Below are 27,670 nucleotides of genomic sequence, written 5' to 3'. Positions count from 1 at the left end.
TTCCTCTCCCACCGCAACTGACGGCACAAACTTACCAACTTGGGCAGATTTGTGGGAATACAGACACCATCATGGGGGAAACAGCTTTTCCCATCCCACAGCGTTTTACCTTTTCCCCACCCCAAAGAGCAACTTGGATATTTGCAAAACGTGCCACAAACGCTGATATACTCTCCTAAATCAGGTGCTTCCATTCCTCCGAAGGCAGCACCCAATGCTGCAGATCTTCCCCAATTTTCTTCCCCCGTTTCACAGCAGTCCACAAGGATTAAACAGAGAAAACCACCCTCGTCCTTAACTAATCACATGCGATAACAATCTGCAGCAATGCTCAATTCCACGAGCCGCTTTCCAGAGTCCTACCATGGGGCCGGGTAATCCGGGGGGTCCGGGCTCAGGTATGATCTGCAGAAGGGAATTAAACAGCACATTAACGGGGCTGGGCAGAGGGAGGACAGTTCGGGAATGGAAACTTCACACAGCCCAGAATCAGGATTTTATGCCCTCTGATTTAATGGCTTTACTCAAAATACCGGCTAATCAAAGAGCTGCTTGTAGGATTTATAAATAAATGAATCTAAGTAAGCACAGGAATCAAGCTAGCCTCTGAAATGAGAGGGGTGACCCACGCTACTCTGTGGATTTGCCAGTCGCAAAATGTATGTAACGGAAAATGATGCAGTTTTCTGCACAGACTGGAGGAAACCAGCCTTTTTGATTTAAAAAAAAACCCACAAAACAAAAACATACAACAAAAAACCCCAAACCAAAAAAGCCAAAAAAACCCCCAAAATAGACTTCTCGTGTCATTAAAAAACAACCTACCAAAACCCACCACTTTTTACTCTTAAGCAAAAGGCGTGAATAACGAAAAAAGATACAGAAATCCTGTAAAACTGCAAGGAGCCCAATATGTTTTTAGAACAAAAGGTAATTGTAACAGCAGCATCCAATATCTCAGCCATCAATACAAAATCTGAAGTAACTTTGTGGCGCTGAGTTTGCAAAGTATTCTTCCCTAACAGATTAACTCCATTTGGACACATCTGAAAGTTCTTGTAGAAAACAGCTGGGTTTTGTTCCCCGCCGCTGATGGATACGGAACCGGTGGCTCTGGCTGCGCCCCCTGACTTCGCCTGATCCCGTGTCGGGAGGAGGTTTTATGGTGCCGGGATCTTACGTGATTATTCTGCAAACACGGTGACCCAGTGTCTCCTTTTTCTCCTCTGTCGCCTTTTGGCCCTTCTGCTCCCTAAAAGATAAAAGCATAACGCTGATGTGGTGCATCTTCCAGGGAAGCAAAAATGAGAGAAAAATACATTTGTCTTCCTCTAAACTCCAGCCTTGGCTCAAGCAAAGCTCTTGCTCATCCCCATGGGACTGTTTGAGAAAAGGAGATTTTCTCCTCCTTCGTACTGGCTTCCATCACCTTCTGAATAAACCGTTACCACCATCATTAGCAAAGAAAATTCCAAGCTCCCGCATTCTCCAGCGCCGCAGTAAGGCGCTGTGGACAGGCCATTGCTTGGCTCAGCAAAGCCGGCCCCATCCACCGAGCGTTTGCAGAGACCAATCCATCAAAGAACCAAGCAGCAGATGTAGAGGGACAGAAAGAGGGGACGTACCGGTGGACCTGATAAGCCCATTTCTCCTGTCTCTCCCTTCTGTCCCATGATCCCCTCGCTGCCCTGGTCACCCTTTGCTCCTTTGGGACCCTGGAAGTTTACAGAAAACAACTTGCTTAGGAGAAAACTTTAAAAAAAACCAAACCACAACAGCCATTTCTGCCTTTCTTTTGTTTCTCTCCGTATTGCAGCACAAGCTCATGACAGCGTGTTTTAACGTTAAAACTCACATACACCGATTTTGCAGGTGCAGCAGAATTTGCCTGTGCCGTAGCAGGAATCGCAGCCATTTCGGGTTGGGAAAGTGTATAACAGAATTTGAGACAGCGTCTGACGAAGCACTCATAAAAGAAGCCCCATTAGCTCAGCAGATGTGGCCACGAGCAGCATCTGGGTGCTCATGGCTGAGCAATGGGCAATTAGTTCAAGATTTGCTTTTCACAGCACCGGCTCTCCCAGACACACAAATAAACTCCTTTTTAACTCGGCTCCTGCAAGGTCTCGCTCGATCCAGCCATGCCCCACGCACCTTTTCACCATCCAGCCCAGGTGGACCCGGCAAGCCCAGCTCTCCCTGGAGCGACACAAAAAAAAAAAAGGGAAGTTAAATCAAGAAATCATCTCAGGAAAGCATTTTGCAAGGAAATGAGTTATTCATGTGTATCAAATATTGGGGTTATGGGTTTGGCATTGCCAGGCTCAGGAGCAGCAGCAAGGAGGTTTCAGTGATGTGCCACAATTACCAGCTCATCCCAATTTGGGTAACACGGAGACCTCGAGAGGCACCAAAATCCTGCCCCATCCCATCCTTCCAAGTGATGCTTTTCTGCAAGTTAAATTCTTCTTTCAAAGACTACAGGTGGCTGCAGGTTACTGGCTGCTGCTTGTGCAGCGGGCGGGCAGTGCGGTCCCGCTTGGACACGGTGCCGGGGCACCAAGAGGTGCATGGAGGAGGGGGGTGGGATGGAGAGCGGCTTGGCACGGCCTTTGGGGCCGCGGGCCCCTCCTCACAACGGCTTCTCCCACTTACTTCTGCCTCCCACCGCCTGCAATGAGGAAATCTTGGAGGGCTGGGAATTCACCCAGCAGGAGTGGGACTAGGAGGTGGATTTGCTTCTGGGACAGCATCCTCTGGAAGAGGCGGGAGACCAGAGACAGGTCAACAAAACTTTGCCTTTTGTGTGAAAACCTCCATTTTCAGCCTGAGGAAGCGTTAAATAGCATTTTCTTTATCACGCATAGTCTCAAGCCCTGCAGCCAGCACTGCCTGCCTAATTTTGGCCTGGGAGACACTTGCTACGTGCAGAGCTGCTAATGAACACGTTGCTCACTACGAAACACCGTCTGCATGGCAGAGGTTGGGCTCACCTTGGGACCTGGAGCACCTTGGGGGCCCGGTGGCCCTGGGGGACCCGGCGAACCCTGAAACATAGCACACAAAGCGGGCATGAGCGTGACTAATAGGAACATGGCACGCTATCCCCGTGCTGCCAGGGACGGGTCGGGAGCAGCTCCTGGCTGCGATCTGCAACCAACACTGGAGTGACCCACGGCTGCCCAAGCACCACGAGGAGCTCTGCTGACACGAGGTGACCCAAGGGCCCCTCCGGCACAGGGGATGCTCATGCAAAAGAAAACATGGCCAGAGCCAGCCGGGTGCAGCAGTACGTGTGTTTAAGAGGCAAAATGCCTTTAGCTGGAGGCATAACCCCACACAGGATCCTCTTTTTGCGTTCTCCCCCCTCCATCCACACAGGCCAGGGAGAAGCATCCTGCTGAAAACAGCAGCAACCGGCCAGGGAGGTGCAATTAAAGAGGGGAAACGAAGGAGTTTGTGTGAGCACTAACAGCAGGAAAACCTTGCACACTTAAGGAAGGTGTTTTTCCTGGGCACTGCTGGGCTCAGAGACCATGAACCGCCTTGAGATGAACAACTATTTTGCAACTTGCAAATTATCTCAAACAGCAAAACTCATGGTCTCTCTCAGCTGAAAAACAGAACTGTATCATATCCCCAAGCACCTTTTTCCATGATTGTAAATACCGTTACATTTAATCACGCTGGAAGCCGTGTAAAGCCACCCCTTTCCAAAGCTCTGTCCGGGAGACGGGTCAGTGAGCAAACACCAAAAATGGCTAATAAGCAGAAAAACGGCAAAATTAGCGATGTTCAGTGAGGTGCCCGTCAGCAATCTCCACATGCAGCACACAGGAGAGGGTCTGGGCCCAGCAAATGAAGTCCCCAGACATTTGATGGAGCCTCTCCAACCACCGCACTCCACAAACTCCACTCACAAAGCTGCATGCCGTGCAGACATCTGGCAAACGGTAATTACCATCACTTTGTGTATCCCTGCAGCCTGTTATAAAACAATTAGGATGGTTCTCAAATGTGTCTGTAATTAAGTATTTATTCTATTCGGCTTCTTTCATCTTAACGAGAATGGCAGGGTGCTGCTGGGCCAGGCAGGTTAGGGCTCGGGCACCGTTCCCCATCCTCCTGCATCCCGACCGCTGCTTGCAGAGAAAACCACTGCAGAGGATGCACAGCAAAAACAGCGGCTCCACACTGGGCTGCGGCACAGCAGGGGGGAATAACAGCCTGCAGTGGCAGCGGATAAGCCATAATTTGGCTGAAAACACTCGTTGCATCAGGCATTTATATGTCACGGGCTGCGTCAGGTTGCTTTTACCTGCAGAATATCAACTTGCATCCCACATCCTCGTCCCATGAGCCTGGTACCCAGCCTGAGTTCACAGCCTCCAGCTTTTGCCACCATTTTTCGTGGTACACCCTAAATATCTTCAGCCCTGCGGTATGATAAGCTCTTCCCTCCCAGCCAGCTCTGGGTTTTCTGGGTTTTTTCCAGCCACTTCCCATTAACCTGCAGGAATCAGCACGGCCCTGGTGTGGGACTTACCTTGAGCGCATCCAGGATTCGGCCGTCATAGTCGATCACTACGGTGTCGCCCTGCTCCCCTTTCAGGCCGGGGGGACCCTGCAACCGGGGACGAATCCTATTTAGTTTTTGCAGCATCTGAGAAGCCAGCGGTAGGAAAGCAAAGACCCGACGCCCAGGTGTTTGGGGGATTATCACCTTACAAACACCATCAGTTTCATCAATTCCGAGTCTGACAGCGGTAACTGCCATTCAACCTAACCTCAGAAAGGCACACATCTCTGTAACTGAGAAACGCATAGAAATCCTCACTTGACTGCCCCTATTCACACTCCCCTCTCGCAAAATAAGGGTCACGGGATGGTCACGTTGATAAGAAAATTGGACTTGACTGCATTTCCCAGAGTCATCTCCCATGCCAGCATCTGGTACCTGCATAACAATTCGTTTAAGTATGTTGTATCTCTGTTTTCTAGCACTGAACTGATCCTGAAGCGATTCAACCGCTTACTAAGCAGACAGAGGTGGTGGGGAACAGCTCAGGTCGCGGCAAACACATGACTCCAAACTGAAAAAGAAAATCCCTGAGCATCCATACCCGGGGTCCGATGGAGCCGATTCCTCCCTTCTCACCAGGTTCACCCTGAAAAATAAAAATCACATTTTTTGGTTCAAAGAGACCAAGGAATATATAGGATATTTATCTTAAAAATACTGTAACTACATGAGATGCCAAGATGTGTTTTAGATTAAGAAAAAGTACGGCACCAACAAGGAACTGCTGCTCCTAGGCAAGAGGATAGAGATAGATTTGACTTCAGAACAAATATATTTTGCAAAAAATAATGTTAGTGTGAGCTTGTCAACAGTAAGAACTCCTCATTGCAGTGGGAGCAGAGTGTCCCGTTCACGACTGAGCTGCCGGTAATGGCGACGCCGCTCCCTGGCTCCGCTGGTGGCTCCCAGCGTGCCAAAATCCCCTCTTGGTGCTGAGCTTTTACACGGCTCTCCTTTGCTTTAGGCTGAATTTTGCGTGTGGAAAGTTTCAGCTCACACGTTTAAACCATTTTTGAGGGCGAGTTTAAGGAAAAGGGCTATGCCAAATTTTTCCTTTTTTTTTTTTCCTCTTTCTCTTTTTTTTTTTTTTCCTTCTCCCTCCCCCCCCCCCCCCGTTTTTGTTTGGAAAGTTGGGAAGTTTTGGAAAGCTGTAGCGCTCCCACAGCAGGGACCTGAAACAAAGTTCAGGATCCAAAACCCAAACCTTTTGCCATACCCATGAAAATCCATTTGCTGGCCAAATTAAAGCTACCCCCCCCCCCCCCCCCCAAAAAAAGTAAAAAATGGTAGAAATGCATAGACTCTCAATAGGAAAACTCAATTCAGCAGGTCCCAGGGGGAACAAACCAACACTGCTACTATGGTTTTAGGAAAAAAAAAAAATAAAATAAATGGCTAAGGGTCACCCGAGCCCACGTTTCTGCATCATATACAGTTTCCCGCTCAACAAGGAGCCCCGGCTGCTCGATACAGAGAACGCGACTGGATACAGAGCCTTCTAAACAAGAAGCAGCTGAGAGGGGACATAACAGCCCACGAATGCTGTCCGGGCCTCATCATCACCGCTCAACGTATCAAAACCGTCTCATTGCATTTCTTGGCAGTTGTGAAGGTCGGCGGAACGGGACGGCACGTAAGTGCTCTGGGCTTTGAAGTGGTACCGCAGCCAGCAATACATGGGATCAAAATGTGATCAGAGGTTTAGGGAAAAAAAAGAGGCAATTCAATGAAAAACATGTAAGGAGATGATTTTAAAAACTCTTATACTGATCTCTGCTTGAATCCAGCTTTCGTTAAATCACCAGGAAAAGGTAAAATACCTCTTAACATCCCCCTGTTTTGTTTCAGTTTGGGCATTTTATGAGCCTTTTAGAAGGCAAAGGCTTAAAACACCTACTCAGCCAAACCCCTCTGCCCCAGCAGCATCGTGCCCCGCTTCCCAGCTAATGGACATTTATTTACCTTGGGTCCTGGCAAGCCATCTGTGCCGTTCTCTCCCTTGGGACCCACGCTTCCTTTCTCTCCCTGAAAACAAGACAATTTCAACAGATGCTATAAAGGTAGGATGGAGAACACATTTCTTAGATTATAATTTTCTTGCTTTATCTCTGCTTTTACACACGAGTGAGCAAAGCTCTGCTTTTAGCCTGAAATACGTCACGTTGCCTAGGTGCAAAAGGGGAGTTTTTGAGATAAAAAATGAAGCTTTCAGGCTTAACAGTTTGGCTGCGGGTGGTATGTTCAGCCCTAAAGTTATCCCCAAAACTGCTGCACCTGGAGAAGACTCCCGTGGAGAGCCCGCTGCACCCTGGTCTGGGCAGTGCAAACCCACATCCCCCAGGCTCCAGGCCACCCCCAGCAACACCCGGATTTATTTCTGCAAGAGGAGCCTCTAAATGGCAATTCCCTGCAATAGTCAACAAGTTGCGCTTGCAAACTTCTCCCGGGCAGAGCTATCAATGCGAACGAGTGGGTTCTCTTTCTCTTTTTTTTGGGTTCTTTTTCCATGTCAGGGGAGAAATGTGCTTCTCAACCCAACTGTGATACTGTGCCAGGAAATCAGGTAGCAAGAGATGCTGCCAAGCACATACATTAGATGGACACAGAGCAGAACATACCTTCGGGCCCATAAGTCCTGGTTCCCCAGGGATCCCATCATCACCCTGATGAAATAAAATATAAAAGGTGAAATACAAAGAGTGCTTACACATGTACCATTGGGACCCAACACATCATTTGACCCCATCGAGTGTTGCACAGACCTGAGACCCACTCAGGTTTGCAGGAGGCTGGGGGAAAGCTGCAGCAAGGAGCCCAGGAGGCTCCAGCGTGGTCCCCTGCTCCCACCCAGCTCTGCCTCCCCTGCTCCCAGGGCAGTGGATGGGCATCTCCCAGAATTTGCTTACAGCAGCCTGTGGGAAAAGTGCTCTCCCATCTTTGAGACAAATTAGATATTTAATCCATTCAGGCTTTTTGGGTCCCAAAGACCCCCTGCAAGCTGCCACCCATCCTCATGCACTTCACCACAAGTCACCAGCACGCCCATCTGCCAGGAGGAGATTTTCTTGTTTCACTTGTCATGCTTCGTTGTTCTCCTGGAGTAAAACCACTTTTTTAAGCCAAATTCCAGCCTGAAAAACACCCACGGCCACGTCTGTTTTGGGGCAGAGCAGTAAGAGGGAAAGGCTGGGCCCTGTCAGTGCTTTGGCTTCAGTTAAAGGCAGTGATTTATCCACTCCTTGATGGCACCACCAGAAGAAAATGTGGAGAGCTCGGACACGTGAATCTCCTGCAGACTTCAATGCCTGACCCAAGCAGTGTCCCTGTCCTTACAGAGTGGGCAATGCCATGAGACCCAGGTGCTGTGTAGTGATGCCCGTCCCAGGAACCTCAAGCCCATCCCGGGGGCCCCTGGGCAGATAACAGCCTCCAGGCGCTTCTTGGTTCAGCTTGAATTATTGGAGTGTAAGGGCTCAAAGACCTACTGCTTTGTTTGGCATTTGCTATTTTATTCTTTGTCTATTGGGCAGATGTGATTGCAGCTTCTGGCTTGCTTGTGGTAATGAAAACCAGGCTGCAGGCACAGCCATGTCCGTGCTTTGGGGTCGCATGTGCGAGAAACCCCGGGGAACATGAGGGCAGGCTTGGTATGGCCAAGCTTCAGTGGCCACAGCCACGGCCACTGCTTCTCCATCAGTGGCAATAGTTACCCTAGTCAAGCACCATACAAAGCAAAGCAAAAAAAAAAACCCAAACAAACAACAAACAAACAAAAAAATCACCGTTTTACCTTTTTCCCTTGGATGCCGGGCTCACCCTTCAACAGCAACACACATGGAGAAGAAAGTTTAAGGACATAACAGAAAATAATAACAATCGTAAGGATACTCCAAATTAATGGTAAAGTTAAAATACTTGGCTTGTGCTGATCTTCTTTATCCCCGCCTCCAAATGCAAGAAAGCACATTCCCACAGCACACCAGCTTCCAGCCCCCCATGGCTCCCTCCACCCCCACCCCAAGGTTTTACCATGGGCAGCGGTTGTGCTTTCTGTGTAGGCGACACATTCAGACAGACACTTGCAGCTCCAAGTCAATGGCTAATTTGATACCTTAAAATTCTTTGCCTGATCAATACAGATAAGTCCAGTGTGAAATAAGCATGTTTGCCTCCATTCCCCTTATGCAGCAATATTTCTAGAATTTGCGTTAAAATTAGACAGATAAGAAATTATTTATTACCCACCTTTGGTCCTGGAGGTCCCCTGGCACCCTGTCGAATGTAAGAGGAGTTGGTATATTTGTTTGACAATGGAGTATAACAGGATAAAAACATTTCCAAGAGTACTTCAATTCCCATGGAAAAAAAAAAAAAAAAGCCAGATGCCAACTTCCCTTACTAATACAGCTGTAAGTTCTCTGTGCTCCCAGTAAATAATAAATATTTTTTTATGGTTTGTATATTTTAACATATAATAAGCACTTTTTTTATCCAACCTAGGCCTTAGTGAACTGGAGTTACAATGCAAGGAGACCTCAGAGAAGCAGAAGTGGGGATACAGGAGCAGCAGATCCCTCCGGAGGAGCCCAAGGGGACAAAGACTGACCTCTTTTCTCCCCAGGGCACAGGTACCCCCCGACAAACATCCAGTTTAGGAAACATGTAATTTTCCATGGGTTTTCCCATAAGCAAGGGCACAAAACCACTTGCTGCAGTGAGCTGAAGAGCGATGTACAGTGTTGGGGGCTGAGGGACGCGCACACACGGGTGCTGCCGGGCAATACTAACCAGGAGGCCGTCCTCTCCCGGCTCGCCTTTGAAGCCCTGCAAAAATGAAAAAGCCAACACTGAAACTATTATCCCTCATTCTCCAAAACGCTCAGCGATAATTAGGACGTTCAGTAGCATTGTGTTGCAGCCTATTTTTTTTATTAAATAAATTACCAGTGGTCTAGAGATTTGCAACAGGTCATCTGAAGGCTACAGACCAGGGAAGAGATCTCCTCTGGGTTTTTCCAGTTACAACCAGCACCCGTAAATACATGCTCCAGGTCCAGCTCTTTGCTCTAGAACTGGAGATGGAAGGTCCCCTCCTGCTCCCTTGGCCCCACGCCCCAAAGCTTTGCTGTATGACCGGTGCCATGGTTTGGTGGCCATCAGAGCCCAATGGCTGGCCCAGGCTGGGGACCCAGCGGTTGGGGTGACAGCACCAGGAAAGGGGACACCCTTCACCCTCCTCTCCCTAGCTGGGGTGGGAACTGCCCAGCATGTGCTCGCTGCGCATCTCCCGTCCTTACAGGGGGGCCTGGAGGTCCTCTTGGGCCATCTTTTCCCGTGTCGCCAGGAGGCCCCCGGGCACCTGGGGGTCCTGGCGGACCAGGGGGACCAGTGGCTCCATCTCGACCTTGATCACCCTGGAAGAAGTTCACACAGACATGGTGAGATGAAGCGGCGTTGGCAAGCGGTGGCTGTGACACATGCACTGCATATCCCTTAGCCATCCCAGAGGAATTTAATTACAGCTGCCAACCGGGAAGGCTGGGAGCTCATGGCCGCTTCATGCCCTTTGGGTCTGGTTCCTTAACGAGGATTTTGCTGAATGACTTCCAACGAAGTTTTATCTCATTAAGCCCTTGCCCAGCGACTGTCTGCATGGAAACCACCAATTCGGCAGCACCCAGAAATAACCCAGACCCAACAACATGCCGGCATGGAGCATGCACACACTTCCATAGCTTAGTGCACCACACCAAAAAAAAAAAAAAAAGTAGCATTTAGTAGTATCCTTTAAATACAGCCAAGGTCATATATTAGCATCCAGCTTAGCTCACACCCTGCGTTACTTGGATGCAAAGAAAAAAGCAGCAGCTGTATCTCGGTGTGACTGTGAAGGGTTGGTGGGTGCCCGCTCCAGAGGGGAGCATCCCGTGGGGTTCCACCACCCAGTTATCGGCTCCCGATCCACCGCCGGCCACCACAGCCCAGCCCCGGGGCTATGGCCGGGCATATCCATACAGCTGCACAATGGAAAACCTCACGGAAAGGCCATCTCATAAATCTTTTAGCAACATCTGGAAGGGTTACCACCGAGGCAGTACGAGGACTGTATTTAATATGTGGTCCACCCTCAAATCAGGGACAAGTGTGGGATTTTTCAGAAGTCCTTAAGTGACTTAGCAGCACAAATCCCACGGCCTTTCAACAAGATCTGTGCTCCTAAATCTCTTCCATAGTTTTTAAAAAAATCCTATTGCAAATGCTGAGTGCTGCATCTAATTAGGTCAAGTCAAGACTCTCCCACTGAATTTTGCCTAATTAAAACGTCACGTTTAGAGTGCGAGAATTTAGAGAACTCCAGCTTTAATGCATTTTATTTTACAACACCAGCACTGTTCATATGAACATTTATGGGACTCTTGCTTGATTCCAAATTCTCACGGAGAACCAAATGCAAAAAACCCATCACTTTTACGTGTCTCTGCTTTGACAAAACTCCCCCTAAATTCCAATGGGGCATCACTCAAGCGCGCTCCCAACAAGCACCTCTGAATGTAGCCACGGTAGGGACAATTTAAAACAGCAATAGTACACTATCAGCCAGCAAGAAACAAAAGCGACTCAAAGAATCACAGCAAAGCAGTGGCAGCAGACCCCACACGTCTACCTTCAGCACTCGCCGGCTAAAGACAAGCTGATCGTTAGCCAGAAATCCGTGATTGAGCCGGGGAAAAACCATCTAGCCAGGTAAAGTGGGAGGCAGAAGAGGGAAGAGCAAGAATTTAAGATGAAAGCACAGCAGAAGAGCGAGTTTTAAAGCCTGTAACAACATATAACAACTTTTCCTTCATAATTGCTTGATGCATGAGGAAGAAACAGTCTAGGTAGCCAACAGCGGTTGTTTTAACATTCTGGATACACTGGAGCTTGGTAAGCAGTAAACAGAGGAAAACAAGTACCATTTCATTACTTTACTGCACAATAGGACATTCAAAGCAGCTGGGGTACAGAGGATTCCCCTACTGCAGGGCTTTCTACAGAATAAAGAGCATTATTCCAGTAAACCCCACAGGGGATACATCCCAGCATTTCTCCCGAGACCAAATATTATATTTTTTTTTTTCCAGGGCTAAAATGAATACTGATGTATTCCCTAGCCTGCAAAATGCAGATAAATCTCTCAGATTTATATGATGCAAAAACAATGCATTCAGACCATGTCAGCAGTCATTGCTATTGTCTTTTAGCCTTTCCACTTATCTATCTAGGGAGAAACAGTAAGACATTTCCTTTCGCAGGACACTGCTTGCGTCTCCCTTTCCCCATCCATCCCTGCACACGTCCGCAGGAGGATCAAAGGGATGGAGCAAAGCTGCAAGAATCCCCGTGGGAACACACAGCACATCTTCCACGAGGATTTTGGAAGGTTTCTAAGGAACAAACCTCTTGTCCAAATTGCCCAAGGAGCTTTTAAACCTTTCACACAAGTAACAGATAACCCCCAGACTCAGTTTTGGGGTGAATCTTGCACAGGCGAGCCCACCTCCTGCCCAGCCTCCCAGGACAGGCTTAGCAGCAGGCGTGAGCAGGTACATCGAGCACAGATGTTCCAACAGTCATCTCAGAGAGGGAGGGGAAAAGCAAACTCAGATAGAAAAAACTAATCAACCTTGGAAAATAACCCCCTCCCCCCCAAGTTCTTCTTTCAAGCTGTAGAGAAAGGCTTTAGCTCAGCCCTCCCTTAAATACTGCCATTTTTGGGGAGGAACAATGCTGAAAATCCTGAGATTTTTGAAAACTAAGATGATGGCACATCGAAATTAACAGGGACAAGGAGGCCTTGTGCTCAGCCAGGCCCTCCAGATACTGCAGAAGCCACCAGAAAGGCTCCACTGAGAGCAAAGGGGGTTGTGGTAGACCCAAAGGACTTAGTTTTATGGCTTCTTACATGCATGAAGATACACAAGAGCATTAAGTGGGATTTTCAGAAAAGCCAAATGAGTAAGACAGGAACTGAAACTTTTTTCTTACCCCTCAGATTGCTGAGCACCACCCAAGCACACACCTCCCAAGCCCGAACTACCTGCTTCCCTGGGAAATGACAATTTGCTTTTGCTCAGAGGCCAAATGCACTGTATCCCACCAAAACCAGCCGTCACACGTTTAATTTTAAACAATCCCTGTTTATATGGGGGGCCATGAACGGTGAACAGCCCTGAGGGCTATTAAATAGAGACACCATCTCTGGCCTAAGAAACACCCAGGCCACGGATAACCAGGTTCCAGGAGAGCAGGTAAGTGTGACGGAGTTACACATTCCTGCTCTGTACTTACACTCTCCCAATGCTTTTGGTCACGGGGCACTGGAATGCTGGCAATGTCCAGCTTTAGAGTACTGAATTTAGCCATTTCAACATAATGTTTCACAATAAAATAGAATAAAAATAATAATAATAAAAAAAAGAAGTATCCGTAGGTGTCTCTTGACTGCCACCATAAGCTCTGCAGGACACTTTCTGAGCTTGTATCTGCAACACAAGCTTGGCAAGCACTTACTGCAGAAAGAGGGGAAAAAGCTACTTTTCTATCTGCAGCTTAAACTCCAGCCCATCGCTACAGAGCCAGCTCCACCATGCCAGCGTTTAGTCCCACGGGAGCTCCGGATACAGGTGCAGATGTTACTGGTCCCATCTCCATCGGCGCTGGCCACTGAGCAGGAACATGCTGCCACTGGAGGCAAGGGCATGTCTCTCACAAGTTGAAGCCACTTTTCTCCCTCTCGAGAGCAAACTCAGCGCGGCTGCCACGCACCCTGTGCATCCGCTGTCCCTAATGTGCAAAAATGCATCAATCCCATCACCTGTCTCAACATCTGAACATCAGCGAGAACAAGATCCCACAAGCTAAGGTAATAAATCCAGAGCGGTCATCCCAGTGGCGGCTCAGGGAGTGAGCCTGGCTTATAAAAAACAATCCTTTTCAGGGGTGTAGCAATTTTAAGACAGAAATACAAGCACAAGTATTAGGGCACAGCAGGCCCAGCCTTGGCATCATCCTGCTTCAACTCCCCCTCCTCCTCCCCAGCGCAGAAGGAATCTGCTCTTCTTTTCTCCCTGTACATACACTTACACGCATTTTGTCAGTGTATTTGAGTATGTTTATTGCCCATCCTGGTTACGTGGGGCTGCATAACAGCCTCCTCGATGTACGCACTAGCATTCAGTGCCTAAGACAAGCCGATGTGAACACCTTCCTCTGCTCTCCAAAATCACCCTCCAGCACCTGCATTCGTTGCACTCCCATGTGCAATAATTTTTTTGTCCACGCTGGCGGCAGGTGTTTATTAAAGACAGAAAGGGAAGCAGCACAGACACGAACATATTCAGTAGCTCATCCCTAATTGCCTTCATCCCACTTCCACTGCAGACAGTCCCTCCAAAGCTGCCCCAAGCTTTATTCTCTTTTAATCTATCAGTCCTAATGATAATATTTTTACGTTCACTGACACACGCTATCCCCACTCCACCTCCCATAGACACACACATTTACGAGGGAGGCGGCACTGGATGTATTCCTAGTTATTTATCCTCCCGTTGATGCGATGACTTGCTGCGACACATCTTTCAAAATCAGCTAAACAAAGCCACCACTGAAACTGGAGGAAGAAGATAGATTAAATTAAGAAATAAAAAAAATAATCCAGGCCAGATGGTATTAAGAAGTTTCATATCCCATCCACAACTCCGAATGTCTGGAGACACAGAGGAAGCTATTTTCAAAGGCAGGCACCAGTTGTTAGATCCACTTGTGCACGGCTCTGCCAGGCTTGTTTCTCCCCCTTTCCTTCCAAATTGTTTCTGAGCCTTCCTCTTACTCTTGTGCAAAAAGACATAAATAAATCTAAAAGTAAAGCAAAATCCAGACAAATGCAGAAAAAAAAAAAAAAAAAGAGGCACATATTTTTATCGGTAGATTAAAGCATAGGACAAGCGTTACCTTGAGAGCTGGCAGCTGCCCCTGCGAGTCTGGATGGAGCCTGGCCCCAGAGCATCTCCCACAGCACAAACAGCGGCTGCGGCGGGAGGTGAGTTCCCACGTTATCCATCAGCACAAACCACCAGGGCTTTGGAGCCTGAGCATCTCCTCCAGCATCGCCCGAGTCACCAGCCCTAAAGTCATCCACAGCCCCAGGCAAGGAGTCAAAACTCACGCCCGTGTGCTGCTGAATCCCCTCTTAAAGCCTATTCTGAGTATGGGGGTGGGCACTTAGGCAAGGTTGAGGTCTTATGCCGAGCCCCTCCTTAGCCACACAGGACATAATTCTATCGGAGAAATTTTAGGGGCTCTCAGAGCCCAAGGGTGACATTTCCAAAGGCACCCAAGGCAGTTGGGAGCTGCTTCAGAAAATGGCACCAACTTCAAAAAGTGACTTAACAGCCTCTAGGGGAAAAAAGAAAAACGACTCTGAGGCATCTCTGCCTGACGTTAACCACTGAGGTCCTGGCTACTTTTCCAGCAATTGCATCTAAACCTACCAGCTGGCTCTCAGCTGCCAGCTCTGAATCTGGCCCCTGCATGGGGCTGGTACCCCAGCAACCCAGCACATCCCCACCATGAGGTTTCCAGCAGGTGCCCACGGCCAACAGCACTTCCATTACTGCGACAGAGCCCACCTCAGAACTACCACACACCCCGTGGTGAGTGCTCCTGTCTCACCCCCAACATGGGAGACGTCACGTTACCCCTGCTGTTGCCAAAAGATTTTTCCTTCATCATACAGTTACTTTAAACCCTTTATTTTCAATTAAGGGCAGCCTACGCTCCCAGGCAGGCAGCTTAGGAACCTTCCATCCTGCACAACACCATGTTGGGCCTTTCCTTGGGACACCAGGTCTTACCACTGCACACTGGTGCTCTAATAACAAGAAATAAGGAGCACAGCTTCAAGAGAAACATGGAGTTTGTCTCCTACACTAGAAGAGGGGATCAGGGATAAAAAAAGCCCAGTAAAAGTGATACCCTTCATGAGCTACCTGAAAGCCTTCAACTCTTGTTTCCCCATGGTCAAAGTTAGGAAAACCACCACCACAAAGAGCTCCAATGGCAAAATTAAACATTTCCAGAACTGTTACCATACCTCAGTTTGCAGCACCAAAGCTGCACAAAGCTTTGTTTAGTGCAGCGAGCGAACCTAACTGGATTTTAGAATAAATCGACGTGCTGTGTCACTACTTACCCTCGGGCCGATGTCCCCTGCTTCACCCTGCGCGTCAGGCAAAACAGCAAGGGTCAGCTATTAGAGTTCACATTTCAACCACGAAGGACCAAGCGCGGGGTCAGCTGGACGCGGGAACAGCACACAAGGGAAGTGGCAAGAGTCCTATTGCTTAACGTATTCAAAACCAGGGAGGAGAAGGGCTTGAGACAACACAATAGGGAATGATTCTGCCCTGGCAGGCGATGAAACAGATAATAAATCAGAACTAGCGGACTGTTTCCAACTCTAAGGCTCCCCTAGCAACTGCTTATGTCCTACACATGCGAGGATTAACATCACTTTCAGTACAGCAACAACCTTCTTTGTCGTGGGAGGATGTCATGCAAACAGAGCAATGGAGCCCACAGCCTTGCTCTTGGAGAACAGCAAGAAGAGAGTTGCATGCCACTCTCCTAACCCTGAAGGGGTTACCAGGAACCCTACAGCATAGATGAGCTTTAAGGCTGTATTTATTCTTCCTACATTTTTGCAAATTCTTTCTGCCTTCCCCTTCCTGGGGCTTTTCCAAGAGCCACCTGAGGATGTGCGGTCACAGCTCCACGTCCCAACAGAACCCAATGGTAACGTCATGCTGGCATATTGGGGTAATCTGAACTGAAAGAATTACAGCAGAAGGAAGATATAAAGTTGCTTCCCCAAAAGCCACATGTTAACGCAGTCTTTACCTTTTCCCCTTTTGGTCCTGGAGGTCCCTGGAAATATAATAAGAAAGATCCGAGTCAAGAAACAGCAGAATCATCAATGCACACAACATCAAAACCACGGAGACTGCATTCATCGATTCACAAACCTGAGCCACATTCGCTATTATTTTAAGTTATACATGCTATTATTTTAAGTTATACACTGCTTCATACGAGCAGCACGCCACCAAAAAGCGCCAAGGAGGTCCTGCCTGGTCTTGCCAGGACAGAGGAGCAGGGAAGGACGAGGGCAGGGCAGGCAGCGTGACAGCCGCTCGCAAACATGTGACTCTAAATAGATGCAAGGGATTTCTTGAAGTATTAAATCACTTCTAGAAAAACACATGCTCAGCATATCATTACAACAATTATACATCTGTTTGAAATAAACAAGGAGGATGGGCTGCTTTCTTTGGCCTATTTGCTGAAGACATAAGTCATCTTCCCCCTGAGCAGCTTTCTGTAAGACAGGCGGGCAGAGACACGCTGCAGCCCCAAAGAGAAGCCGCAGAGCTGCGCTTTGATGTGCCTGCCCCACATCCTCCTTCCAGCACAGAAAAATACTGAATCTTGGGGTTCAGCCCAAATTATGGTGTTTGGCGAAGCAGGACCCAGTGGGGTGCAGTGGGGGAAGGTCAGCAGAGAGGCCGACAGCGGCAGCATCTGCATCCCCACGCAGCATCCCTCCTGCTGTTAATTTGGCTCTAAGCAAGGCTGCTGGCCCCTTGCTCTCATGGAAGAGATCATGAACAGTCTGGTTTGAGTTTGGCCATTTGATAAGTTTGCTTTTTCATGGAGATTTTTCCCTGCCCCTCACCCAGAAGTCTTGCTCCTGCCCGGTGCACAACTGGCATCCCCGCGCCTCCTAAAGGCAGCAGGCGCAGGAGCTAGGGTTTGCGCTGCTCTCCCATTGCGGGGTTTTGCTAATTTAAAGCCAATCCTGAGCACAGCAGTGTGAGCTGGCCTTCCTTTTTTTCCTTTCTAATGCTTTATTTCTAGATTTCTTTTCATTTACATTTGTCATCTTCAAGGGTAGGACAAAAACTAACCACAGCAACATACAGCTCTAACAAAACACTCCCCAGCTGGCTAGAAATAAGTATCTGGAATAACTTTTCGATTGCAAAGACTGAATGACTTCTGCCCACTTTGAAAATCCCGTTTGATTTAGGACCAGAGCTTGAAAAGATTTCAAATGGTGCCCTCTAGTGAATGTGGTGGAACAGAGTGGGATTTGGACACAAAATACAGAGCTGCGACCTCCTGCAGCATCCATCCAGCTGAAGGAATCCGAGCTGGCCAGTGTTCATCTAGCGTAAAAATAGAAAAGTTTGTCTTTCTGTAAAGTAAGTAAGAAAAGACTGGAGCACCTGAGTGTCCAAAGAGCTTCCAAGCAAAAAACAAAGTCAAGCAAACAGCTCATACAATGAAGTCCAGGCTGTTCCACAAAGTACTGCACAGACACGGGGCACTCTCAAGCACCTCCCACCCAGGCTCCTTTGGAGGCAAATGAACCCAGTTTGGGAACAATTATTCTTATGAATCCACTTTGTAGTGCCAGCAGCACGCAACCAAGATTATTGACTTTGCTCCTTCCAAGGTGCTACTGGAATTTATTTCCCAAACTTGCCCTGCCACCCATCTCCAGTGTCTCCGCTAGCCAAGGTGGTGCAGGAGGGGTAGAAGCAGCTGAGATGAGCTGACAGGTAAAGAAGAGCTCACCTCTAGCTCTGCCGGCCAGCCCTGGCTCGGAATTTAGAGTTACACGTTACAAACCACAGAATCTCATTCTCCTAAATACCATTTTGTCTCCTAAATAGTTATATATGTAGTAATAAACGAGTAATAATTGAGATTCTGTCTTTCTATTGCAGAGCAGCATGAATGAAGAAACATTACATTTGGCACTCCGTGCTACTTACTGGTTTGCCATCCAAACCAAGAGGCCCCTGAAAAGGGAAGGAAAAGACAGTATTATTAAAAGAACAAATAATAATAATAATAAAAAATCAATTTACAAACCTAGCAATATCGGTCATGCTCTGAAAGAGGCTCTACTTACGTACAGTACAATCTGTGGCTATGTTGTTTATATACCTAATCCTTCATCCATGCAATCCAGCAGGAAGGTTTCACAGAAGTACAGTGAGAGGCGTCAAACAATTTGCAGACTATGAAGGAGCGTGAGAGGAAGCGACAGGATTAGTGACAGGGACAGGGTGACACTGCTCTGGCACAGGGCTCGGGACTCGCTGAGGTTTTTAAAGACTCTAAGAGAGCAGCAGTAAAACGCGCCTGAGTTGGTTAAACTGAGCAGGTCCCGGGAGTGAGTCACGTCTATCTTAGACCTGAACCATCTGTTCTATCAAAAGGCCTTGCTGAAACTCTACCACTTTACCCAAGACGAGGGGATCAGCCATCACCCTCAGTCCATAATGGTAAATCTTACTGATGGGAAGGGGGCTCTTGCTGTGGAGGAAGGAAGGGTGCATCTGCCCCGTAGGCTGATTCCTGTGTGCTTTGCTCATCTGTAGTGATACAAAGCTGGAAATGTGCTTGTATTTGCAGGACCAAGCACTTGGTCACCCCAGTTCTCCCCTTTCTAGGGTTGCTGCAGAAGCACACAGTAAATCAACATGATAAACTGTTATTTCCCCGTTGTTTCTGGCATCCAGCCCTTAATTAACGTGAAGCCACTGAACGTATTGGGCCATACAAAACCCTGCTTTTGAGAAAGGATGCACACGGGGAGAGGAAGCACAGATGCTCTAAGGCCTGCAGACAAAACCAAAGCTGCCCCTGCTGTCAGCTGGAGCTGGCACTCGAGGATGAAGAGAAGCAGTTCAAAACTCAGTAGTTACGGTAAATCCCAGAACAACTGCATTCCCACCTACCCACGACCTGCTGCCTGAGAACTCAAAACCTTTCCTCATTCAAACCCAAAGAAGGCTCAGCCCTACAAACCGTTCCTGAACAGACACGCCATGACGGTTGCGAGTCAGCAAAGCCCTCGGACACCCGATTTGTTCCCAGACTTTCAGTACGCTTTGCTGGGTGAGGACTCCCTCCGGATGGAGCCTGTCCCCACGGCAAAGCCTGAGCCATCACTGCAGCACGGTCCTGTGATCTCAAACCCAGCCCCAACTGCTGCAAATCCCAGGGCTACACTTGGAAAACAGTACCTTGGGATGAGCACCTGCTCCCTCTCATGCCTGCCCAGCACAGCCACACATCTGCGGCACAGGCACATCCTCCTGGCTCCCTCTGCAGAGGTGCTGGGCTGAAACACCTTCCCGAATTACAGCCCTGTAAACCTGGAGGACCCACCGAGGCAAATGTAGGTTGGACTACCACGTAATGCAACGACACAGCATCAAAGTTTTCTATATTTCTCAGGGAACCGATTAGGGTGAACTTTTTTTCCTTTCAGCTTAAATTTGTGAAAATTGAGCAACAAAGAGAAAGGTGTGTAAGAGAAGCCCCATGGCTGCATTAAAAATAGCATCCTTCCAGCTTACAGCTCTGGCCATCAATAAGGAATAAATCAGTCTGCAGGGGCTGTGGTGACTGGGCTTGGAATACAAAACCCTGGGACACGCGCAGCTCTGTGAGGAAAAAAGAGGTAAATCCAGGCGGCTGAATCCTGGGCAGGGCATCGGTGCCTGTGTTATAAGGACTGGGGGACCTGTACAAGAGATGTTCACCTGGAAATAAATGAGGATTTCTTTACACATGAGATTTCTGAAGTGACCAAACATAGGGTATACAGTTCACGTGATGTGTATTGTTTCTCGTAAGGAGTTATCATTACATGACTGCTACATAAAACAGTAGTGAAAAATAGAAATGAATACATTTGCACCCATTAATGCAAATCTTGCCGGTCACAACCAAACTACTACTCCTTCCCCCAGCATCCCCTCCATACTTTATACCACCTGCATTCCTTATATTACTGGGAAAGGCATCAGGTCCACAGAGCATCTTTTCTAAAACCCTGGTTGTTTGAGGTGGTTCACCTGAGGCTCCCGGTGCAGCTCTCTGACCTCCAGAGGACAAGATGTGGGACCTGGGCAGAGAACTGGCAGCACATTCAACTTCTCAGGGGAGTAGAAGTCCCAGAGATTTTTTTTTTTTTTTAATTTACAATACCAATTCATCAGCTTTTAGCTATTCTTGTATCAGTCCGCAAAGGGACATGCAGAAGGAAAAACAATGGCCTATTCAAAGGATGTTTGTTTGAGGGAAAGCATTTAATGCTTGGGAGAAACAATACCCATTGGGCTTTCAAAGGGGCTCTTGGCCAGCCGTGCTGCTGAATGGACAAGACTAACTCAGACTTTTAAATGACTCGTTAGTCTGGGCTGGAGATTTAATTGACTCTGCTCTACCTGCCCAGCCAAACATCTGTGTGAGCCAAGGCAGCCAGAGGATTGCATGTGTAAAGCAGGAGAGAGCATCTGAAATCTGGGCTTGCTCACCTGATTACCTGCAACTTTCAGGAGCACCCATGTGTTGAGATCATTATTGTCTTTTATTTGAGTTCTACTCCCTGTCATTTTAATTAAAGATGAAGGAATCTTTAGTTTATTTGATAACTAAGGAACAGGAAAACAACAAATAACCCCCATTCCCCCAGTCAAAAACCACCTCTATAGAAGTTTTCATTTTGGAGGGACAAAAAAGGTAAAAAATAAAAAAATTCATCATTTCCACTTCAACAACCAGCATAAAGTGTAAGAAAAAAAGGTGCGTTTTCTGGACACCCCATTACAGGGCCCAAGTAAGAGAGGGCACCACCGCAGCTTCATGCTATGCTTTTCATCCAGGGATAGATTTCATTCGTGCCTTTGCCCACTCTTGGTTACAAGCCTTTCGCTCCAAATCACACACGTAGTGAGGCTCTTTACACAATTAAATGCTCACTAGATCGAGAGGGGATGAACCTTCTGCCGAGGACAAACCTGATGCTTTAAGACAAGGTAGAGAGAAAATTCAATCACTTCCCCCAAAGCATGGTTCTGCCAAACCCATCACTGCACCAGCCAAGCAGGACAAACCCACCAGGTGCTTCAAGGAAGACAACACTGATACAGCCCCAGCCAACATTGTTCGGTGGATGTCAGAGCCCACTCCTAGCTGTAATTAACTCAGATCTCATTTTCTGACACACATACCAGTAAGAACCACCTGCGCTTAGTGCCAGGTCAACTCATTATATTATTTATATAATACATTTTATGGTATGCCTTAATGATATACTATTTAATGATAAATATTTATACAATGAGGCTGAGAATGCAGGCACAAGTCAGATAAGACGTTGGTGCTTGAGCAGAGCTTGTTACTACGTCACGGGCTCTTGCTGCATGCCTTAGTTTGGCCATGCAACATTTCAGCTTCAGCGGAAGGGGCCACCATTCAGTTACGTTTCAAAACAAACATTGATATTTTTGCTTTGTTTCGCTGTAGAAGCTCAGAAGTCTTGAGATGTAGCACCAAAATATCTTTGCAAAACTGAGATTCAGCCAATGCTGAGAGCAGCTGGAGGCTTGGGAGCAGAGTTTTAGGTCCACCAAAGTGGGAAGACCCAGAGCTTGAAAGCTCCGATTCACATGCAAAAGCTCTTCCAATAAATAATAAGCATTTCCCCCGCACATTCCTCACTCCTGCTCAGAGCAAGCCTAGGTGCCAGCCTGGCTAACTGGCCCTCTGCCTTTCTCCTCCGGTGCCATTACTGCTGCTGGCAGGGATGTACTTGCTCTAGCAGCGTTACAGGAATTTTAAGGAGGGAAAATATCTAGTGAAACCAAAGCCCAAGATTATTAAGAGGACAATCCTTCTGAGTTGGGAAACATTCTCTCATGGTTATTTTTAATGCTTCCTGCTCTGCTAAAAATTAGCACAGGGGTCGGAAGGAACCCTGCAGTCAAATTTTAACAAATTCAAAAGGCTGCCTTCAATCTCTGCGTCTGTGGTTTCAAAAAATGGTAAAATCTTACATTTGAAAGAGAGAGGAAAGTGTCAGAACAAAGGAGCAGGACAATATTTTAGCATCCCTGGGCAGGGCCCTGGGTCATTAGACGGCGTGGTCTGCAGTGCAGCCAGGGAACAGGGATCGTCCTTTCCTATAGGCTACGCTGTAAATCTTCGCAAGCGGGACGGGGTCTGCTGGCCATGCGGTTCATCAGCACATTTTTGTACAAGAAGAAAGCTCTAGCAAAAGCTGTGGCCAAGCACGCCCTGCCAGCCCCGTCACAAGGGAAGTGGAGAATGGCAGCCAGGTTGCTGTGGCTACTGCAAGCTTCCCAGCTGAAGGAAAAGGGCAGAAGAGGGACCGAGAACTGAAATGCGAGTCCTCTAAATAGCAGCTGAGAACCACTGGTGCTAACTGCAAATGAGCTGAGTACAAGAAGTGCTCTGGGATGTCACCTCGTCCTCGTACCCAATTACTGCAACCCCTTCCTCCCGCCATGAAGTCCTCAGCACTGAAGGACCAGCAGCCCTTATAAAAAAACAGGTTTCTATTCCATCCAATAACACCTCTGCTACAGTAATCATTTGCCCTTCCAAACAGCATTTGAATATCTGTGAAGAGACAGACTGTACGTGTGAAGTTGGTCATACGTGGAATTATCCTGCGCACACACTGACTGCAATGGCTGTGAGCCTGGACAAGTCCTTGGTGGGAGGTTCCTCCTGCATCTGCCGTGACCTCTGGGGTTCCCGGCGTGAGACCCCAAAACCACGTCTGTCTGCGGCATAACACAGCATTGGAAACGTTCCTACCAGGAGCTGTCATATTTAAGCATTAAGATAATTAAAACCACAACAGCTTCACGTTCAACCACATATAGCACGGATGGTCTCACTGGGATGGGCCTGCTGCACAGGGGAACAGCCCTGCACTTATAAATAAATAAATAATATTTTTTCAGCATGAACACGATTATTAGCAATCCTTTGCTAATAATTTTCTCTGTTTCTTTGAAAAAAGCTATTTTGGTATTGTCCAACACAAATTCCCCTTTGGTCCATGATTCTATTACCCAAAAGCTAGTTTTTCATTACTAGGTGACAGGTTTTTCTTCATTTTTTAAAAGCAAATGTCTTCTGCAATTCTCTTAGAAGCACAAACCAGCAATGTTGATGAGGCATGACTTTAAATATTTGTAAGACTAATTGTTTTAATTTGGAAAATAATTTACACTTGTTATTCCACACACATTTGTTTAAAAAATGGAAGCAAAGAGTATTTGAAAAGACGGAAGCTTAACTAGCTTGGCTGCCCCACAAGGGATACAGGTCTTTTAAACATATTTTCTGTGTAAATCAATAAAATACCTTTTTTTTTTTCCCCCTTATTTTCAAAACCACTAAAAAGTGCAGAGCTCTAAAGTGAGTCCTGATAAATACCCTTTTGCCAGATTTAACAAGGAAACCATTTACACATGCCATTCAGTAAGGTCCCAGTTTTGCGTGACTTCAGTTTTAAATACATCCAACCCTGGTGATTTAGCCAATACCTTTTTGCAAACAGCAGCCCCTCCGGCAGGGCAGGTGGCAGGTAGCCCGGGGGCTGCTCTACCCTCCCCAGGGCTGCTGCCACCGCAAAAGAGCCTGGATGGCACCTACACCCTACCCGAGGTGGGCAGCAAGGCACCGAGAGCACAGCTTTCTGCACACCAACATCAGCTGATTTACAGTCTTCTCCAAGAAGGTGGGCCAGATGTCATAGAATTAAAAGGTAACTATTTATTTAGCCATTAAGTTGTATTCCTGGATCAAAAACTGCTTTAAACATCAGGCTTCACTAGCACATTTACCATGAGAGCAGCAGGTAAGAGAAATTGCTCCTCGCGGTGGCAGCCCCCATTTGGGAGAGCTCTGGAGTTAAGGCACAGCAGGAGGCACCAGCATTTTCATTCAACTTCCCTCCATAGACAAAACCCTACACGTGGTACAGCACCAGGTGCAAGAGGACTCTGAAACCCAGGCACAGCTGCTTCTGCCTATACGTGTGTGTTACCCCACGTCTGGAGAGAGCTGGGGGTACAATATTTTGGGGCACAATTCACTGCTACTGAGGTTTTTTGAGAGTTTAATGGGAAACCATCTTCTAGTTTGGCTCTTTCCCTCCTCTCTTGCATTTGCTGCCGCCGTCCTGCATGGCCTCAGAGCCAGGCTCTCCTCCTTCTGCTAGAAAACCCTATTTTATTTTACAGGGAAGGGCAATTAGGAGTTCCCCAAAATCCATTTGCCTGCAACCTGCAGCCCTTCCTGTAACATCTGACCCCAGTTTTGGGGGGGGATCCCAAGGGGGCTGCTCCAGGTAGCAGGGCAAGCTGATCCCCCCTTGTCAGCAGAGCCCCCTCGCTCTGGCAGCTCTCACCCCTCTTCCTAATTTCTTTCCAAAAAAAGCACTTAAGTGGTGCCCACAGCATCTGGTGGGGCTCAGCATCACCAACCCCCCAAAAAAGCCCTTCTGAAACCTTTCTTGTGGTGGAACCGTGTCCCACGGCCCAAGCTCACAGCAATAAACCCCCCAACAGAGGCATCAGGCTAACGATGCAGAGCCACAGCCTGATAAGGGCCGAGCATGTGTTAACAAACCAACCCAAAAACCAACCACAAATCCGTGCTCTATTCCAAAAAAAAAAAAAAAAAAAAAAAACTGTCCTCAGACTGCTGGGCGGCCTCAGCCCATTCTTTGATGGAAACGGAGCAGAAAGGAGCAATAATTTGCTAAAAACTTCACCCATAATGCAAACCAGACTGCGGGGCTCTGCAAGGGAGCAGCCCCCTCGGAGGCTGGGCTGGTCCACGCAGGGCATCCGGCGGCCACGCACTGCCAGCCACTGTGACGAGGGCCCAGCACAGGGCACGAACAATTGCAAGGGTTTCTGAAATCCTTAGTAAACAAAAGCAACACAAAAAAAATGAGGAAAAAAACCCACCCAAACCCTATCCTGAGAATGTTTATGGGGCAGCACTGGGCTCTGCCCACTGTTCAGTCCCTCCTTGGCATCATCAGTACGGGCTCACCAGAGCACTTGGGTTCCCAATGTCTCTCCCAGATATGCCAACCATGTTCTTCAGGGCTTCACAGTGGAAATAAGGCACATTTTCTCCATTTCCTTAAACACAAGATGTGCCTCCTTCCATCTGTTCACAGAGCTCCCTCCTTGTTTTACGGGATGTCTTCTCCAAGATGCTCAAGAAAAAAACCTGGAAGCAAATCGAACACCGACTGGTCCAAAGGGGTGGAAAGTAAATGCTGGTCTGGAGCTGCAGGGGACACCTCTTGGGTTTGCGAGCAAGGTTACTCAGACAAAACTCAAAGAAATGCCAAACCAGAGCCGGTTTGTTTGCTTCTCCTGATGCAAGGGAGTACTATGTCCAGCTCTGGAGCCCTCAACAGAAGAAGGACATGGACCCGTCGGAGTGGGTCCAGAGGAAGGCCACGAGGATGATCAGAGGGCTGGATCCCCTCTCCTATAAAGACAGGCTGAGAGAGTTAGGGTTGTTCAGCCTGGAGAAGAGAAGGCTCTGGGGAGACCTTATAGCGGCCTTCCAGTACCTGAAGGGGGCCTACAGGAAAGCTGGGGAGAGGCTGTTGGCAAGGGCACTTAACAATAGGACAAGGAGCAATGGTTTTAAACTAGAGCAGGGCAGGTTTAGGTTAGACATGAGGAAGAAGTTCTTTACAATGAGGGTGGTGAGACAGCCCAGGTTGCCCGGAGAGGTGGTGGAGGCCCCAACCCTGGAGACATTCCAGGCCAGGCTTGATGAGGCTCTGAGCAACCTGATCTAGTTGAAGATGTCCCTGCTCACTGCAGGGGGGTTGGACTAGATGGCCTTTAGAGGTCCCTTCCAACCCAACACATTCTATGATTCTAAGGGGAAGGGAAGGAATCACCGCAGCCAACTGCTGCAAGCACTGCCCCAGCATGTCAGTTCAGCTTATCTACTGCTCAGCACCATTTCAGAAGCAAGAGCTCGCTCATCTGTGCATCACATTGCACCAGTTTCCTTCCAAAACAACAAAGTGCTTTTATGGAAGAAAGAGTCCCCTGACTTCCCCCAAAATTCTGAGGCTTAAATGAGTTCCATGTGTTCTGTGCAACTGCTTGTTTCAAGCATTTGGTGCCCAATTGGGTTTTGGATATTTTTTATTTAATGTCCAACTATGAGAGAGGAGACGGCTTCTGTGGTGGGGATGCAGTTTTGAAGTTGGTAAGCAATTGTTTTGGAGGAATAGCGACGTTTCAAGCAAACACTTCCAGCCTCTTACTGCTTTTATATTCTCGCCCCACCAGTGCCACCCCTGGCTGACAGCTGCTGTTTAGATTACCTCTCTTTTGCGGTTAATGAGCAAACTTCTTGTTTTTTCTCAGTTTTCCTCTGCCTGCAAACCAAGCCTCCGTACCACACGGCTGTGCCTGAACGCACTGGAAACCGAGATGCAGATGCACCAGCTGCACTCGCACCCAACACGGGGAACCAGAGGAAAAGCCGCACAAGATGCTTCAACCAGGCATTGGGTGGTGAAGGACCTTTTCCACCACCCATCCTCACCACCAAACCTCTCCCCCTGCGTGAGCCAGCTTGGGATAAGGCGAGCAGCTGGGTCCAAGTCATCACCCGAAAAGCCGCGCATGTCCTGTATCAGACATCTGCCTCTGCAGAAAAGTTCTCCTGGCCATTTTTGTCAGCTCCTTCACCAGGCCCTCTCCTCTCCTTGGCCAGAAACACTGGAAGTACAGAAGATAAACAAATGCATCTGCAATTCCTCTACTGGGTGGGATATAAGACAATTTTTTATTTTCCCTGTGGAAGAATTACCTCTAAATCAAAAGAAAAATAAACTGCTGCCACGAAGAGCTGGTCTTTACAAAATCGTTGTTGTCTCCACATCAGAGAGCCAGTAAACGGACGTAGCAGGAAAATACGCTGGATCTGCTTTCCCTGATTAAAGAGGTTTTCCCCTCTAGGCAGATAATTACGTGAATTGGCCACAAAACTGATATTAAAATAAAATGAAAAAGACTAGAACTACAAAGTTTGCCTTGTAAAATGAATAATTGTTACTTCTGTCTTTTGGACTCTTACTGGGACAAGTATGTGTGC

General features: G+C 47.8%; 1 protein-coding gene across 1 annotated transcript in view; it reads right to left on the bottom strand.

Annotated features, from left to right (window-relative positions):
* COL23A1 (collagen type XXIII alpha 1 chain) overlaps nucleotides 1-27,670 on the bottom strand; it is a 194,784-nt gene that overhangs the window by 7,897 nt on the left and 159,217 nt on the right. Inside the window, exons 6-22 of the mRNA XM_054217601.1 lie at nucleotides 18,463-18,489; nucleotides 16,523-16,549; nucleotides 15,816-15,842; nucleotides 11,247-11,318; nucleotides 9,880-9,996; nucleotides 9,371-9,406; nucleotides 8,828-8,854; nucleotides 8,373-8,399; nucleotides 7,201-7,245; nucleotides 6,545-6,607; nucleotides 5,124-5,168; nucleotides 4,547-4,624; nucleotides 2,994-3,047; nucleotides 2,155-2,199; nucleotides 1,626-1,715; nucleotides 1,181-1,252; nucleotides 364-405 (exon numbers count right to left, since the gene is read on the bottom strand). Of these exons, the coding sequence (XP_054073576.1) occupies nucleotides 364-405; nucleotides 1,181-1,252; nucleotides 1,626-1,715; nucleotides 2,155-2,199; nucleotides 2,994-3,047; nucleotides 4,547-4,624; nucleotides 5,124-5,168; nucleotides 6,545-6,607; nucleotides 7,201-7,245; nucleotides 8,373-8,399; nucleotides 8,828-8,854; nucleotides 9,371-9,406; nucleotides 9,880-9,996; nucleotides 11,247-11,318; nucleotides 15,816-15,842; nucleotides 16,523-16,549; nucleotides 18,463-18,489 (894 nt within the window). The remainder of the gene's footprint in view (nucleotides 1-363; nucleotides 406-1,180; nucleotides 1,253-1,625; nucleotides 1,716-2,154; nucleotides 2,200-2,993; nucleotides 3,048-4,546; nucleotides 4,625-5,123; nucleotides 5,169-6,544; nucleotides 6,608-7,200; nucleotides 7,246-8,372; nucleotides 8,400-8,827; nucleotides 8,855-9,370; nucleotides 9,407-9,879; nucleotides 9,997-11,246; nucleotides 11,319-15,815; nucleotides 15,843-16,522; nucleotides 16,550-18,462; nucleotides 18,490-27,670) is intronic.

The sequence above is a fragment of the Rissa tridactyla genome, chromosome 11 (assembly GCF_028500815.1).
Source record: "Rissa tridactyla isolate bRisTri1 chromosome 11, bRisTri1.patW.cur.20221130, whole genome shotgun sequence".
In the NCBI taxonomy this organism is placed as follows: domain Eukaryota; kingdom Metazoa; phylum Chordata; class Aves; order Charadriiformes; family Laridae; genus Rissa; species Rissa tridactyla.
The sequence above is the reverse complement of the archived record's forward strand: the minus strand, read 5'-3'. Positions and strand labels throughout refer to the sequence as shown.